Source organism: Neovison vison, chromosome 11 (assembly GCF_020171115.1).
Source record: "Neovison vison isolate M4711 chromosome 11, ASM_NN_V1, whole genome shotgun sequence".
In the NCBI taxonomy this organism is placed as follows: Eukaryota; Metazoa; Chordata; class Mammalia; order Carnivora; family Mustelidae; genus Neogale; species Neogale vison.
Window position 1 is genome coordinate 55062984 of NC_058101.1, and position 17244 is coordinate 55080227.

Genomic DNA, 17244 nt, shown 5'->3' on the forward strand with positions numbered 1-17244 from the left:
TTTTAATTTGCAAAGTCATTATCTTATCCATCCACACACAAATGAAAATATTTAGAGAAAAAGAATCAAACAAGCAAACATACAAAAGGGAAGTATGTTGTTGGACTTCCCATGGTAAGCTAATGCAAAAATGGGGAAAAAAAAGAATGCAGCTAAAGTAGTCTATGATAAGGTAGTGAGTTCTTACACAAGGAGGATAAAAGAGAAAAGACATCAACTAGAGTAAAGAAAACCCAAGTGAGGTAGACAAAAGCTATTGAAACAGTCTGAAGTAATCAGAAAAGGACTAGAAAAGAACTAATTTTAATTGCAGAAGTTCCTGAGCATCACATTACAAGTAATGAATAATATACCTGCCATCGTTATTTTTACAGATTTCTGCCAGTTCATTGAGGGGAGTCACTGAAAATAAGGCATTAAGAACAGAGACTGCCACTTCAGACGAATTTTCCACATCTAACCGATGAAGTAACTCTAATATATTTCCTTCAGTGAAACGTAGCCAGCCTTGGAGAAGATGCTTCTGCACTGCTTGTTTCACAGCATCTGTTAAGTCATTTGAAATATAAGTGAACAGAGGCTCCCTCTAGCTTCCATTTCCTGTATTTTGTCTGTATTAATTACCTTTTATCAGATTAATGTTAACATAAAACCAACATTTATAATAAAAATGAGAAGAGACTAAGAACAAAGAAAAATACTGAAGAAAAAAATAAAGGTACAATAATATTGCAAAAGTCACAATGCTGCTCACTTCTAATGAAAATGGAAAAGGCCCAAACCCAAATGCTCAACCACTATCACAGCCTACAAAAATTTCTGCATTCCTTCTCCACAGGGTTCACGGACTACAGTGTTAGCCCTAACATTATGATAGCGATTTTATTACCCGATGCCTGACTTCTTCTACTACATGACTGCTATTTGCAGTAGTGAATCATACAAGCATGTATCACTGAACAAACTTTATTCTTAGTTTTTAGTCATCCTCCCAGTCATTAGTCTGCTGACAATGTTTTTAAAACTCAAGTTTTCTTCCTACAGCAAAATTAAGCTATCTTAGTCTTCTCATGGGGTTTGGAAATTTAAAATATGATTCCTCGGGGCGCCTGGGTGGCTCAGTGGGTTAAGCGTCTGCCTTTGGCTCAGGACATGATCCCAGGGTGCTGGGATCGAGCCCCACATCAGATTCTCTGCTCAACAGGGGGCCTGCTTCCTACTCTCTCTCTCTGCCTGCTTCTCTGCCTAGTTGTGATCTCTGTCTGTCAAATAAATAAATAAAATCTTAAAAAAGAAAAAAAAAAAAAATATATATATATATGATTCCTCATCATTCCTATAAGCAGAGTCTCTAGTTCTAACAGAGAGAAAAAGGAAAAAAAGGGTGCTTGGGTGGCTCAGTGGGTTAAGCCTCTGCCTTCCGCTCAGGTCATGATCTTAGCATCTTGGGATCGAGCCCCGCATCGGGCTCTCTATTCGGCAGGGAACCTGCTTCCCTCCCCGCTTTTTCTGCCTGACTCTTTGCCTACTTGTGATCTCTCTGTCAAATAAATAAATAAAATCTTTAAAAAAAAAAAAAGAAAAAGGAAAATTATGCTACTCTGATCATTCCTAATTTCTGTTTCCATAGCATGGCACACATTCCTATCAAGATATACACAAAGGGGAGAGTGCCTGGGTGGCTCAGTCCATTAAGTGTCTGCCTTCAGGTTAGGTCATATTCCAGGGTCCTGGGATTATGCCCAGTGTCAGGCCTTCCTGCTCAACCTAAGTGGGAGGTCATCTGCTTCTTTCTCTCTCAAATACCAAAAAAAAAAAAAAAAAAAAGAAAGAAAAAGAAAAGAAATACACAAAGGGAATAAGGGAATAGATAGCACTTTTTTATATGAGAGAGAGTTGAAAAGAGTTTCTGCCCTACCTCTGATATAAATTAGCTAAATAGCCTTCAGATACAGTTTCTTCATCTGTAAAACACAGGAAAATTTAAAAAAAAACACCGCTCCTTTAACTACCAGGAACTTCAACCCTTTGAAATGTTTTCTACATGATGTAACCAGCTAAACTTTGACAGGCCAAGTCAATGACAAGCTTACTTGACATAATTAAGGACAAATGCTTTCTAAATCTTCAAAATCTACTACAGCAAAACCTAGTGATGTTTTGTATATACAGAAGTCTATCTTACCTGATCTGTCATTAAGACCTTGTTGAAGGAGCATTACTCTCTGAGCAATGGACATAGCTCTCATATGAACCTTTTCAGCTAAAACCTTAAAGAGATAGTAATGATAATAAGGTGGTCATTAAACTCAACACAGTCTACATATTTCATAACTAGTAATATCTCCATCTAATAACCCAGAACTTCCAAAACAATTTAATATCTGGTAACACATTCAATGTAATAAGAATCTAAAATTATCTATACTCTCCATCCATAAAAATCTCATAAAAATACATAAAAATTGAAGAAATCATTATTACATGCCAAATATTTTTCAAAAGTATTTTAAGAATATGTCTACACAAGTTACTAGGCCTATTTACCTGATAAGCCAGCTTTCTGACAGCCTCCTTTACATCCTTGGTGCGCTCCACAATTTTTGCCAAAGTCTTTGCTGATGGTGCAATACATGATAACACAGCACGCCTAACTTCTGGATTTGAATCATTTTCAATCAAAGTAACATATGCTAAAAATAGAGCAATACATTTTAGTACACTAAAGAAATATTATCTATTTAACCACAGTCATAAGATAGCCCACATTTTGATATCTGACAACATGTTTTATAAAGATATTCATTTTTGGGGCACCTGGGTGGCTCAGTTTTTAAGTGTCTGCCTCCAGCTTAGGTCATGATCCCAGGGTCCTGGGATGGAGCCCCACACCAGGCTCCCTGCTCAGTAGGAAGCCTGCTTCTCCTTCTCCCACTGCCCCCCGCCTTGTGTTCCCTCTCTTGCGTGGTCTCTCTCGGTCAAATAAATAAAATCTTTAAAAAAAAATCATTTTTTAGTCTTACACATTTAATTTTAGCGAAAGATTTTTCTCTGCCAACTTCCTTTAAAAAATAGAATAAGAGGGGCGCCTGAGTGGCTCAGTGGGTTAAAGCCTCTGCCTTCGGCTCATGTCATGATCTCAGGGTCCTGAGATCAAGTCCCACATCGGGTTCTCTGCCCAGTGGGGAGCCTGCTTCCTCCTCTCTCTCTCTGCCTGCCTCTCTGCTTACTTGTGATCTCTGTCAAATAAATAATAAAATCTTTTAAAAAAAAATAGAATAAGAAATTTGTCAATAGACTAGGCACAAAAGCTAAAACTAAAAACAAAGAGCCCTAAAGATCATGGAAAATCCATCAATAAGATTATGTCTTTGCTAATCAAGATCTAGAAGAAAGGCTAGCATAGCAGGCAATATATTTTAAAATAATAAGGCTTTATAAAAAAAAAAGTTCTCATTTTACTCCCTGAAACCAAATTCATTCCCTGTATGTAAATGTTTATTCACCCTTACTTTTCAAATTTTCCCCAGTTTTTTTTTTTTTTAAGATTTTTATTTATTTATTTCACAGAGAAAGAGAGAAGGAGAGATCACAAGTAGGCAGAGAGGCAGCCAGAGAAGGGGGGGGGGGGGGGGAAGCAGGCTCCCTGCTGAGCAGAGAGCCCTATGCGGGGCTTGATTCCAGATCCCTGAGATCATGACCTGAGCTGAAGGCAGAGGCTTAACCCACTGAGCCACCCCAAGCGCCCCTTTCCCCAGTTTTATACTTAAATACATGCTGACTATTAAACTTTTATTTTATACAATATTATGTGTACCATTTAACACCAAAAAATATTAATCAAAACTGACTATAAAGCTAGTAACAAGGACAAAGAGAAAAATGAAAATGTGCCCAAAACGTAGATAGGCATATATGGAAAGGTGGAATATGGTATCTTTACAAGCCCAGAGGCAGAGAAAAATTTCTTAAACAAAAGAAAGTGCAAATCAAAAAAAAGAAAAGAAAAAAAGCACAAGTCATAAAGTCAGAGACTGATTAATTTTGACATTAGTAATTTCTAACAGAAGATATCCCAAAGAGGGTGAAACAAAGAGCCATCTAAAGTTTAAAAAGATCTACAATTCACACAACTCCAGAATTTCTTTCCAAAAATGGGAACACATTAATAGGCATTATATAGAAGAAATACAGGTGACTGTTAAATATATGAAAAGATGCATAAAAAAGATATATATCACACACACAAACAGATAAACAAAAATTTTAAAATCTGACAATATCTAACACTGGAGAGAATATGGATCAATGAATGTTTTTATGCACTGTTACTGGGGTTATTAATTGGTAAACTGTTTTGTAGAACACTTGTATCTTATCTAATAAAGCTGAATGTGCACATATGCTAATAAGTCCACCCTAGGTATATATCCCAGAAAACACTCTTTAACCTGTGCACCAGAAGCCATGATAAGAAGTTCACAGCAACGACACCATTTTTGCAGAGCAAAATAACTGGAAACCAGATGGTCTGTCATTATTAGAAATAATTAACTATGTTACAATTTATACAACAGAATGCTCTAAGACAGTAAATATATCAACATGGATGAATGTTACAATTATAAATATATTATTGGAAAATACAGAAAAGTATGACTCATATAGCATACAAAAATGACAGGCAAAACTTTTTAAAGGTACACACATGTGGTTAATTGTTTAAACAGAAAGACAAGAGAATAATTAACCCAAAATTCAGGATAATCATTAACTCTGAGGGAGACTGGGTGGGACATAAGGTAGACTTCAAAGGCACTGATGATGCTCTATTTTTTTAAGTTGGGTGGTGGCTACCTGGGTATTTTAAAAAATCATACATATATTAATATAAATTATATATATATAACTTGGTTATATATATAAACTATAAATACATATATAAATTAAATTTTATATATATATATATATATATATATTTGACCTATACGATTCTACATAGAGAGAGAGAGATGGGGAAAAAAAAGCACTCTACAGAGAATTTAACAAAGTCAAGGAAATGAAAAAGAATTTAGGAAGTTACACCTACCATTAACAACAGGACATTCATCATCTTTGGGATCCTGAAGTCGTGAAAGAGCCAAAACTGCCTGTATCCTCACATTTGGAATTTTATCTTTCAATCTAATAAGCATGGCTTCATTAATTTTATCAAACAAATCATCATCAATCTGGGCATTTTCTGGCATATTTCCCAACAGCTTGTTTATGAGCTGGCACACTCTAAACCTAACTGCATTGCTGTTTGCTTCATGAGACTGAAATGGGAACAAATCACAATTTATTTACAATCACATATCATTTGAATTTGTTTAGAATTCAGAAACTTACTAAAGTTCTTCATTACTAAAGTAATTCATTACTCGCAGAGAAACTACAATGCTACCTTTATCCATATGCATACTAAAAGTCTCACAATACACACAGTATAAGCTAAATTCCAAGAGCATACTTCTCTTTGTAGTAATTCTTACTTTACTTCTAAAACAGAAAACTCATTTAAAATACTCTGAGACTGGCTAAGAGAGATCATTAAAAACTTAATACTGCAGTTATTTAAAGTCCATTTTTTAATCTCAATGACAGTTCTAGTATTTCCTACAAAAGGCAGAGACTCATTCACAGACATTTTCTCAGTTAATAAATATTTCATTCTTGGGGCGCCTGGGTGGCTCAGTAGACTAAGCCGCTGCCTTCAGCTCAGGTCATGATCTCAGGGTCCTGGGATAGAGGCCCACTCCCTCTCTGCAGGGAGCCTGCTTCCCCCTCGCTCTCTGCCTGCCTCTCTCTACCTACTTGTGATCTCTCTCTCTCTCTCTCTCTCTCTCTCTCTCTGTAAAAAATAAATAAATAAATATTTCATTCTCTAAGACATATAAACTCCCATGGCCCTTTTAATATGCAAAATTTTCTACAATACTTCCCCAAAGCTCCAGTTTTCATACCTTTAAAAGAAAGGTAAACAAATAATTTAAAATGCCACCATCTTCCTCTTCCTCATCATCTTCCATATCTGACTGGTGAAATGAAGTAACAAACTTGGCTGCAAAGTCTATTACTCGCTCCACGGCTGGTTCACGTTTATAGACCACCATAGCATATTTAAGATAATGAACAAACTCCTCATGAAAAACTGTTTTAACATCCACCTGAAAGACAAAGAGAAACCCTTCACAAACTGCACTGATACAATCCCTTTTTCCCAACAGTACCGGAAGACTGCTGAAAGCCCTAGTCATAACTCAGAAAAATTAAAATCATTATTTAGTGAACTCTCAGTTCAGTTTCCAAACTATCAAAGGGGGAAAAAAAAAAAAACTGCACAAATTTCTCTCCAGAGAAATGTACTTTTCCAAGGAAAACAAATGTGAATATTGACAGTGAAAGGATTCCTTTGACTCTTAATATCCTTGAATTCTCAATATGCTTGGTGCCAGATTAGTAAAAATAAGCTTCCTCGTGAAACAACCCAAAATCGACAATGGCTTTCATATTTTACATTTAGCCTTAATTTTACACAGCAATTACCTTTTCACATCCTATCTCACATCCTTAAACCCGAGTATACTAACTTAGTTTTTCTTGGACTCAAAATAATTTTCCCGAAAGTCATTGTCCTATTCTTCTCAAGGCACCACTCAAAACAGTAGTTTATACATAAATAGAAAGATCCGGGTCTTATTGGTTAATTTGTTATTCGGTGATTCCGTTCAATTTGACTGTGAATACTTCGGCGTTCCTGATGTGGGCGGTGACCTGAGGGACAACAACCGCTGAACCTCCCCGCTCGGATCCACCCAGCGGCGCCACACTTGGCGCCTGCTCGGCCAGGTGCTCGTGAACGTTGCTTTCCAAATTCACAAAGATTTAACGGTCCGCGCCGGAGGCTGCTGGGGAGAGGGGGTGCCCGGGCGACGTCGGGCAGGCCTCCAGGCCTCTCCGAACTGGTTCAGAAGGTTGGAGTCCGGAGGGTCATGGGAGGCTCCCTGGGAGAAGCTGGTCCCGGGGGGCGAGGGGCGGCGGCCGAGAGCCCGGGCCGCGCTTACCGTGCGGTAGGTGCGGCTGAGCGCCACCACTAGCTTCGCCTGGTTTTGGTGCGGCTGCTGCGCGAGCTGAAAGGCCTCCTTAACTGGCAGCAGCTTCTTCTCCGCCCCCATGGCAGCGGGACCCGGCCGGGACGAGCCTTGTCTGCTGCGGGCTGCAGGAGCCCTACAGAGCGCAGGTCAAGGATACAAAATCGACTCAGGTCCGGGTTCGGCCCACGGCTGAGCACCCAGGGTGGAGTTACCGCCAGAGCGTTCAAATAACTCCCGCGGGAGAAGGAAATACCGCGAGACTGCCGCGGGAGCGGGAAGAGAGAGGGCCACCTCCCTCAAGTGCGGCACTTTGGGCGCATGCGCTTAGGATCTGCGCGGCGGTTTTGCGAGTGGGAAGTGGCGTTTGTAAGAGGAGGGTCGTCGACTTGCCCGGAAGTGGTATCGGACCCTTGCCGAAGGCGGTTTTGCCGTCCAGGTAGAGGTAGTGGAGCCAGGCCTATCCGGGTCGTGCCCCTGGGCGTGGGGCGAGAAAGAAGAAAGGATCTTCTATGGGTGAGAACAGGGAATCTGCTGAGGGGAACAGTTTCTGCTCCGGCTAAATAGGGTAGCTGGGGATGCCAAGCGTAGCGGTTCGTTTCGAGATCCGTCGAGGAGGGGAGAGGGCATGCTGGAGGCTGGGCAGCGGCCCGGCCTCCCCTGAGAAAGCAGACGTTCCCGATCTGCTGAGGGGGGCGTTACGAGGTCTGCTGATGGAAGCGCGCCTCCGTCATTTTCAACTTTCGGACGGCGGCTGGTGGAGGGTCTGCAAAAGGGAGGCAGTCTGGGAAGAGCTGTGAAGAGAGGCATGATTTAATTTAGACCCAGCTTATTCTAGATGCACCAGCTCCCGAGGCCTAGTTTACCGAGGTGCATAACGACAATGTATTCAACAAAGGAGAACACGGGATGGTGTTTAGGGTAGTGGTAAAGAAAAAGAAATTTGGAATGCCTTCCAGCAGGAACTAGGTCTTTAAACTTAAAAAAAAAAAAAAAAGGAATATCAGACAAAAACATCTCAATACTCACAGCCAGCTAAAGAAATAGATTATAAAGCCGCCTGCATATCTTTTTCCAATGGAATTACCTTCTCTCCAACATTAACAGCTCTTCTGAAGTCAACTGTTTTATGTATTAATGACATATGAATAAGTCTCTGAAAAATACACTGTATTGTTTTCTTGTTCCAACATTATATAAATGGTCATTTGCAAACAAAATAGTCCTTTGCAACTTGCTTTTTTCAATTAGTATTGTTGAGGTTTATTCATATGAATACTTTCATAATAATAACTTACACCTTATTTGCCAGACACTTATTCGAAGCACTTTAGTTCATTCATTCCTTACCAACAACCCCGATAACGTAACTTCTAGCTCCTTTTAAGATGAAGAAACCGAGGCACAGATAGGTTGCTGTAGTATTCTGTTCTATGGATATTTGATAATTTATTCACCCCTTTTCTTGCTTCATATTATACATACAACACTGTAAGTATTCAAATGCTAAAGTAATGAAATGGTTGCATTTAGGCTGCCTATAATTTCAGGTTATCAAGAGGTGTAATTCAGGGGCACCTGGGTGGCTCAGTGGGTTAAAGCCTCTGCCTTCGGCTCAGGTCATGGTCCCAGGGTCCTGGGATCGAGCCCCACATCGGGCTCTGCTCCGTGGGGAACCTGCTTCCTCCTCTCTCTCGCTCTCTGCCTACCTGTGATCTCTATCTGTCAAACAAATAAATTTAAAAAAAAAAAATCTTTAAGAGGTCTAATTCAGAAAAAGCAAAGAAGTATGAGTATTTTAGGTTAATCAGCTGGAGCAAAAGCATAGAGGCTGAAAAACATGGGATATACTGCTAACACAAGTAGCTAAATGTAAAGTGCCTGGAAAGTTATGAAGAAAGAAAGCTGGAAATGGCATTAAGTTATTAGCCAAGTATATCCAAGATATTATTTCAACACGTAATCAACAAATTATTAATGGAATGATTTACATTCTCTTTTTTTCTCTACTTAGTCTTTGAAGTTAAGTTATTTTACACTAGCCACATTTTGGGTGCTCCATAGACGTAAGGAGCCAGTGACTACATTATTTGATAGTGTGAAACTGTTATTATTTTGAGAACCATTGTGTATGCCATTTGTTTTTCATGTAAAATTGGCGAACTAGAAATTAGAACAAACTGACATTTAGAGACATTTTTCTTATTTTGTGGCCTTTAATTGCTCAGCTTGTTTATTCTTTGGGTCCTTACTACCTGTTCCTCTGACTCTGAAGTTTGTAACAATATTATTTCCTTTACTCTATTTTATTGGGTGATCTCTCCACTAATAAGAGAGGACTTTGTATCATTTTGTCAGATACTGAAGGATGAGGCATCTGGCCACCAGAGGTCAGCCTAACTATATTGATTAACTTTTTTAAGGCTTTAGTAACAAGGTTTTGTTTAGTATTTTTTGACCATTATAATCTGAAACATAAAAAAGAAAGGTGGATCATAAAATGAAAAGGCAACCTTTGCAACGTATATTTCCCATAAGGAGTTAATATCCAAAATATATAAGAAAATCCTACAATTTAATAAGTAAAAAGCAAAAACCTAATTAAAAAATAAGCAAAAGACCTGAATAGACATTTTTCCACAGAAGACATACAGCCAACAAGTATATGAAGAGGTGCTCAACATCACTAATTACCAGAGAAATGCAAATCAAAATCTCAGTGAGATATCACCTCACACCTGTTGGGATGACTATTAGCAAAAAATCGAAAGATAACAAGTGTTAGTGAGGATGTGGAGAAAAGAGAACCCTTATACATTTTGGTGGGAATGTAAATTGTCATAGCCATTATATAGAAAACAGTCTGGAGTTTCTTCAAAAAATTAAAAACAGAAATACCAATGTGATCCAGCAGTCCTATCTAGGTATATAGCCAAAGGAAATGAAATAACTTTCTCAAAAGATGTATCTGCACTCCCATGTTCATTGCAGCATTAGTCACCATAGCCAAGATACGGAAACAACATAAGTGCCCATGAATGGATGAATGGATAAAGGTGTGATTTATATATAATGGAATACTCTTTAGTCTTAAAAAGGAAGGAAATCCTGCTATTTGCTACAATATGGGTCAGCCTGGAGGAAATACTGTTAAGTGAAATAAGCCAGACCCAGAAAGGCAACTACTGTATAATCCTACTTATATGCAGAATCAAAAAAAGTCAAACTCATCGTAACAAAGAGTAGAATGGAAGTTATTGTGGCTTGGGGGATGGAGGAAATTGGGAGACACTGGACAAAGTACAAACTTTGAGTTATAAATTCTGGAAACCTAGTGTACAGCCTAGTGACTGTAGTTAGTAATAATGTATGTATACCTGAAATTTGCTGAGACTAGATCTCAAGTGTTCACACCACACACAAGAAAATGGTAACTGGGGTGTTGGATGTATTAGTAACTTGTTTGCGGTAATCGTTTCACAGTATATACATAAAACATCACATTGCACATGTTAAATATATGTCATGTACCTTAATAAAGCTGAAAAAAAAGATGCTAATTAAACATCCTAGTATCACTGCCTTAAAGCTTACCTGTTTCTTCAGTTTTGCTTTTAGTTTTGTGGGAAAAAACAAGTGATACCAACTATGGGAATAAATTTCTTCCTGTTCTGGGTAAACTTAGTTTAGTTGGAGAAATGACAAAAGTAAAGATTTTGTAAGGTAAGGCTATGTAGTTCTGAAATTATGGTAGTGATTCTTTAAAGGTAAATTATAGGTAGGAGTAAATGCAATAGATGTGGTTAATTCAGTTTAGATGTGGGAAAATGATACACATGGAATGTAAAGGAGTTCAGTGATGGGTTCACTCTAGAATTACATATGCCTCCAAAGAGTCTTTGTCAAAGTACAGTGGGCATTTTAAAGAGTGCTTTGAGTAACACAATAACAAGAATAGCTCAATAATAATCTTGCAGGTGGAATCTAGTAAAAATGTAGCAATATTGACTCTGCTTTAAAAATTTCTTTCATTTGTCTTTGTGCAACATATTACCCAATCACCTGAATATAATTTGAGAATTTTTGTCTTCATAGAATAAAAATAGAACATGCTTGTATAGTTACTTAGAGCAGACCTTTGTCATCTCTCATTTTCTTTCAAAAGACTTACTAAACTGTAATATATGCCAGACATTTTGGGGAACAGAGTTAAGTAAAGATAATGTGTAAAAACCAGAGAAATGTTCTTTAGGGGAATATTGACCTGAAGCCATTCTATATGTTATTAGCACAGCTTAGTATGTATTCGAAACTAGAGATTTTACTAACTCATTTTGAAAATCAGTCCTACAGAATGGCACAAATGGGATATTGATATTTTGGTTTTTGCTTTTTACATTTAGAGTTCTTCCTTTAGTACATCTATGTTGCTATGTATACTTCTAGTGTGCTTTTACCACATTGCTTATCCATTCCTCCAGTGATGGAAACCTAGGATGCTTCTTACCACCAAAAATGAAGCTTCAGATTACATGTTGGTCTTAATGGAAAATTTCTTTACTGTATACACACACACACACACACACACACACACGTAGAATTGCTGAATCCTGAGATGTGCAAAGGGTTTGGCTAAATGGTGCAGCCAGATTTCTCTTCAGAAAAATTACCCCAGGCTATAATATTACCAGCAGTACTGGTTCCTACAGGTGTTGTTCCTTTGTCTCCTCACTAACACTTAGCATTGTCTCCAGCTTTCTAATTTTTACCAAATAGAATATGTGATAACTCTTAACTTACCGTATGGCTAATGGCCAGTTGATTTTTCTCTTCTGTAAATTGAATATTTTTGTCCTTTGCCCTTTGTTGAGGTTGCTCTCTTTTTATTGTGAATTTGTAGTTAAGTTGGTTCTTGATATCTTCAATCCAGAAATAATTAATTTTGATGTAATTGAAAACACCATTTTTTGGTCATGTGCTTTATGTTTTTTTCATTTTAAAGTCTCCCTGTGGGATGTCTGGGTGGCTCAGTCAGTTGGGCATCCAACTCTTGATTTCAGCTCAGGTCATGATCTCAAGGTGATGGGATCAAGCCACACATGGGGCTCTGTGCTCAGTATGGAGTCTGCTTGTCCCTCGCCCTCTGCTTCTCCCCCCACACACATTCACACTCTTCTTTCTCTCTCTCTCTCTCTCCCTATCTCTAAAATAAATAAAATCTTAAAATAATAATAAAAATAAGTCTTCCTGGCCTCAAGTCATAATGATATTCTATATTCTTGTATTAAATTCTTTTAATGTCATAGTTTACCATTCTCACTTAGGTCTTTCATCCAACATGAGTCCTCCTTTGTATGTAAAATTATATAGGTATATATACAGTTTGGTTTTTCTTTACGTAATAAGCCAGCTTTACCAATATTTTTTTAAATGATTTATTTATTTGACAGGGGGAGAGAGATCACAGGTAGGCAGGGAGGCAGTCAGAGAGACAGGAGGAAGCAGGCTCCCTGCTGAGCAGAGAGCCCGATGCGGGGCTTGATCCCAGGACCCTGAGATCACGACCTGAGCTGAAGGCAGAGGCTTAACTCACTGAGCCACCCAGGTGCCCCAGCTTTACCAATATTATGTACTAAATACTTTCATTCCCCCCTTGATTTATATGCTAACTTTATTTTGTACTACATTCCAAAACTTTATATGGCTGAGTTTCTGAGTTTTGTTCTGTTTGATTGGACTATTTATTCCAATACACTGACTACCCTATTTTAATGTCTGTGATTTTTGTAATATGTGTTATTGCCTTGTAGGCCAAGAACCCCTTTAATATTCATTTGTTCCAAGATTTTTAAATCTCCTTCTATGTTTTTTATTAGAATTTTACATTTTTCAGAGGTCTTATATATTAAGTAGTTCCTAGATCCATGAGAAGTTTGGGGCTGGGTTTTTTTCTCACTTGAATATGTAATACATATTTTTAGTATTGCTTGTGTAGAAGTTAAAAGTTCCTCTGTTCGGTTGCTGGGGGGAGGGGGGTTGGGAGAAGGGGGGTAGGGTTATGGACATTGGGGAGGGTATGTGCTTTTGGGTAAATTAGAAGGGGAGGCGAACCATGAGAGACTATGGACTCTGAAAAACAATCTGAGGGGTTTGAAGTGGCGGGGGGGGTGGGAGGTTGGGGTACCAGGTGGTGGGTATTATAGAGGGCACGGCTTGCATGAAGCACTGGGTGTGGTGAAAAAACAATGAATACTGCTTTTCTGAAAATAAATAAATTGGAAAAAAAAAAAAGTTCCTCTGTTCAGATCCACATCCTGTCACTTAGTAGAGGTATGGCCTTGAGCAGGTAACTTAAACCTCATGTTTAAAATGAAGGAATAAAAGCACCTGTCTAATAGGATTGTTAGGAGAACTTTAAAGGAGTTAACATTTGCAGTTCCTAGAACAGTAAGTGGTATATACTATATAATAAGTAATGAATAGGGGCGCCTGGGTGGCTCAGTGGGTTAAGCCACTGCCTTCGGCTCAGGTCATGATCTCAGGGTCCTGGGATCAAGTCCCGCATCGGGCTCTCTGCTCAGCAGGGAGCCTGCTTCCCTCTCTCTCTTTCTCTCTGCCTGCCTCTCTGTCTACTTGTGATTTCTCTCTGTCAAATAAAAAAATAAAATCTTTAAAAAAAAAATAAGTAATGAATATCCATAGATTAATCTCAAATCCAGAAACTGTTGAGCCTTTTTATTAGCTCTAATTTTTGATATGTTAGTTGTTTTTAATTCGATGACCATATCATTTGTAAATTGTTGCATCTCTTTTCTTCCAGTTCTTACACCTGTCATTTATTCTTTTTTATATTATTCTTATTTTTATAGCATTGATTAGGACTTTTGGTACTGTATTAGGCAATATCAGTTATCATGGTTATCCTTATCTCATTGTATTTTTAGAGGGAATATATCTAAATTTTCTCCTGTAGGTTATATTTGCTGAAAGTTTTTGGTGATAACATTTACCAAATCGAGAGGGTAACTTTTCTTCCTAGTTTGGTAAGAATATTTTTTGTTGTTTTTTTATTTTTGTTTTTGTTTTTTGTTTTTAAGATTTTATTTATTTATTTATTTGACAGAGAGAAATCACAAGTAGATGGAGAGGCAGGCAGAGAGAGAGAAAGGGAAGCAGGCTCCCTGCTGAGCACAGAGCCCAATGCGGGACTCGATCCCAGGACCCTGAGATCATGACCCGAGCCGAAGGCAGCGGCTTAACCCACTGAGCCACCCAGGCGCCCCTGTTTTTAAGTTTTTAATTATTTGACAGAGAGAGAGAAAGAGATCACAGGTAGGCAGAGAGGGAGAGGGCTGAGCAGAGAGCACAATGCAGGGCTTGATCCCAGGACCCTGAGGCCACGACCTGAGCCAAAGGCAGAGGCTTAACCCACTGAGACACCCCTTTTGTTTTGTTTTTGAAGACCCCCAGACACTCCTTTTGTTTTGTTTTTGAAGGAACTAAGAAAGGTTAAATATATACACTTGATGAAAATAAATTTTTTTTTGCTTTATTTTCTTATAATGGTGAAATAAATTTTATAAATTTTTTGAAGTTGAGATATTCTTACTTTCCCTGGGTTAAGTTCTATGGAATGGCATATTCTTTTTTTTTTTTTTTTTCCTTTAATCTACTATTGGGTTTTGTTAGGTATTATTTGGAATTTTTGCAGGTGAAATGAGCCTGTACTTCTTTCATTTGGTTCATCTTTAGGTTTAGAATTAATATTTTGTTATCTTCATAAAAGGATTTGTCAGTTTTTATGCTTTTTTCCTTTTTTATGAAACAACTTAAATAAGTTAACTTCCTTGGAAGTTTAGTGGAACTCACTTATAAAACCATATAGGCCTAGTGCTTTTAAAAGGAGGTTGGTGCCTTTTCATTTTCTTAAACACTGGTTTCATCTTTTCAAGTTATCTACTTCTTCCTATATGAGTTTTAGAATTTTCTTCCAGAATTAAGCCATTTCATCTTGATTTTCCCATTTAGTATATATTTGTCGTCTTCTTCTTTTTTTTTTTTTTTTTAAGATTTATTTATTTGTCAGAGAGAGAACACAAGCAGCGGGGAGCAGCAGGCAGAGGGAGAAGTAGCTCCCCGTTGAGCAAGGAGCCCAGTGCAGGGCTTGATCCCAGAACCCTGGTATCATGACCTAAGCCAAAGGCAGATAACACTTAACCAACTTAGCCACCCAGGCATCCTGTGTTTTTTTATTTTTAATCTATTTTTTGTCTTTTTGTGTTAAGTTTCTCGATAAGTTTCACTTTTCTTACTCATATTTTCAAAAACCATCTTTTAGTTTTATCAGTCTTATGTATTATTCCTGTATGCTATTTCATTTCTGCCTTTATTTCCTTCCTGCTTATTTTGCTCTTGATCTTTTCCATTATTTTGAATTGAATGGTTAACTTGTAGATATTTAAACCTCCTCATTTCCTCATCATAGTATTCAAAGCTATAATTTTCTTTTAGGTACAAGTTTCCCTGTGTCCCACAAATTTTGCCTTGTGTGGTTTATATTATTTGGTTTTAGTATTTGATATCCTTTATAATTTACATTTTAACCCATGAGTTACTTAACTTCCCAACATAGAATTACTTTTAACTAACCTTTAAAATTACTTTTACTCATTTTGGTCAGAGAATTTAGTTTGAATGAAATAGACCCTTCAGAATCTAGTTTTACTTTATAACCTAATACATTATCTGTTTTCATGTGTGTGAGTGTGCACTCTCAAATAATTGTTCTGTTTGGTATAGAGTTCTGACTACTGACGTAACATCTAAAGTGTATTAATATTTTGAATGTTTTCAGGCTTCTTCTGACTCCTGCTTATATAGTTCTGTCCATTGTTGCTTGAGAAATTTGAGGATGTGCTTTCAGGATCGTAAATGTTTATGATGAGTACTGTATAATTTTATTCTGTTCCTTTTACTGGTGTTATTGTCCTTTGTCCCTTAGATCTTTTGACTTGAAATCTTTTTTGTTGGTATTAACATTGCTTCTCAGCTTTATTTTGGTCCACAGTTGCCTGATAACATCTTTTTCCATTCTTTTACTTTTTACCTTTCTGTCTTTTTGCTTTGAAGTATCTTCTGTTGGTTGCATATTATTGAATCTTGTTTTGTTTCTTTTAATCCAATCAGAGTGTCTGTCTTTTAACCATGAGCTTAACCTGTTTACATTCATTGTAATTGTAATTTCTGCTATATTAAGAATTATTTTTTTAAAAAAGGAATTATACCAGGTGAGGAAAAAAAAGAGATTTAAATTTCTCTGTCATCTCTATAGAATATGGTTATATGACCACAACCTTTGGGTGCCAGCAAGAGTCCTAAGCAGCTCTATAGCCAGGACAGGTCCTCTAAAACTAATCCCAACAAACTCATCTAAAGGGTAAAAAGTACCTTTTAAAGCTCTCTGTCTGGAGTTTGGGGCATAAAGGAACTGCTTTTGCAGAAATAATTTTTGGGGCTAAAACAGTATACTAAAAAATAAACTGACCCAGATATGTACCAATAAACGATTAGAATGACCCCAGGCTCTTCCCAGGATTCATTCCCAGTAGAAAAATCTGCCTAAGAGTAAGACAGAAAAGAGATGGAAAAGCCCAGTCAGTATTCATGTTCAGCACCTGTGTTCTTAAATACTCCATATAAAGTTAGATGGACAGTAATGTTACCCATTGCTTTCAGGCTTTAATATCATTTCTCTAGTCTTTTCATTCACAGGTTAAAGCTACCTTTCCAGATAGTTCAACAACTAAGTCACCAGTTTCCAAGGGCATTTGCACCATCTCTGGAAAACATCGGATCCATGTACACCAGATGTCCCTGACAACTCATCCACCGTCTCCCTGCACAAAATTTGCACCAGCGGACAACAAAGGCAACCATTGTTTCTTTTTGTTACCAAGTAGATATAATATCCCTACCAACAAAACAGAATACACAAAGTGTCTCCACAGTATCACGACCAATTGAGAACAGGCTAAGAAAATCAGCTTGCGAGGACCCCTTCTCTTCTTGGGTAGCCAGGATTTGAAGGAGAGACTCTGACCTGTACCACACC

General features: G+C 37.7%; 1 protein-coding gene across 1 annotated transcript in view; it reads right to left on the reverse strand.

Annotated features, from left to right (window-relative positions):
- Positions 1-7354, reverse strand: part of NCAPG (non-SMC condensin I complex subunit G) — a 62509-nt gene extending 55155 nt beyond the window's left edge. Inside the window, exons 1-6 of the mRNA XM_044226040.1 lie at positions 7107-7354; positions 6006-6209; positions 5090-5318; positions 2548-2693; positions 2186-2270; positions 354-546 (exon numbers count right to left, since the gene is read on the reverse strand). Of these exons, the coding sequence (XP_044081975.1) occupies positions 354-546; positions 2186-2270; positions 2548-2693; positions 5090-5318; positions 6006-6209; positions 7107-7217 (968 nt within the window). The 5' untranslated portion in view covers positions 7218-7354. The remainder of the gene's footprint in view (positions 1-353; positions 547-2185; positions 2271-2547; positions 2694-5089; positions 5319-6005; positions 6210-7106) is intronic.
- Between the last annotated feature and the right edge of the window lie 9890 nt (positions 7355-17244).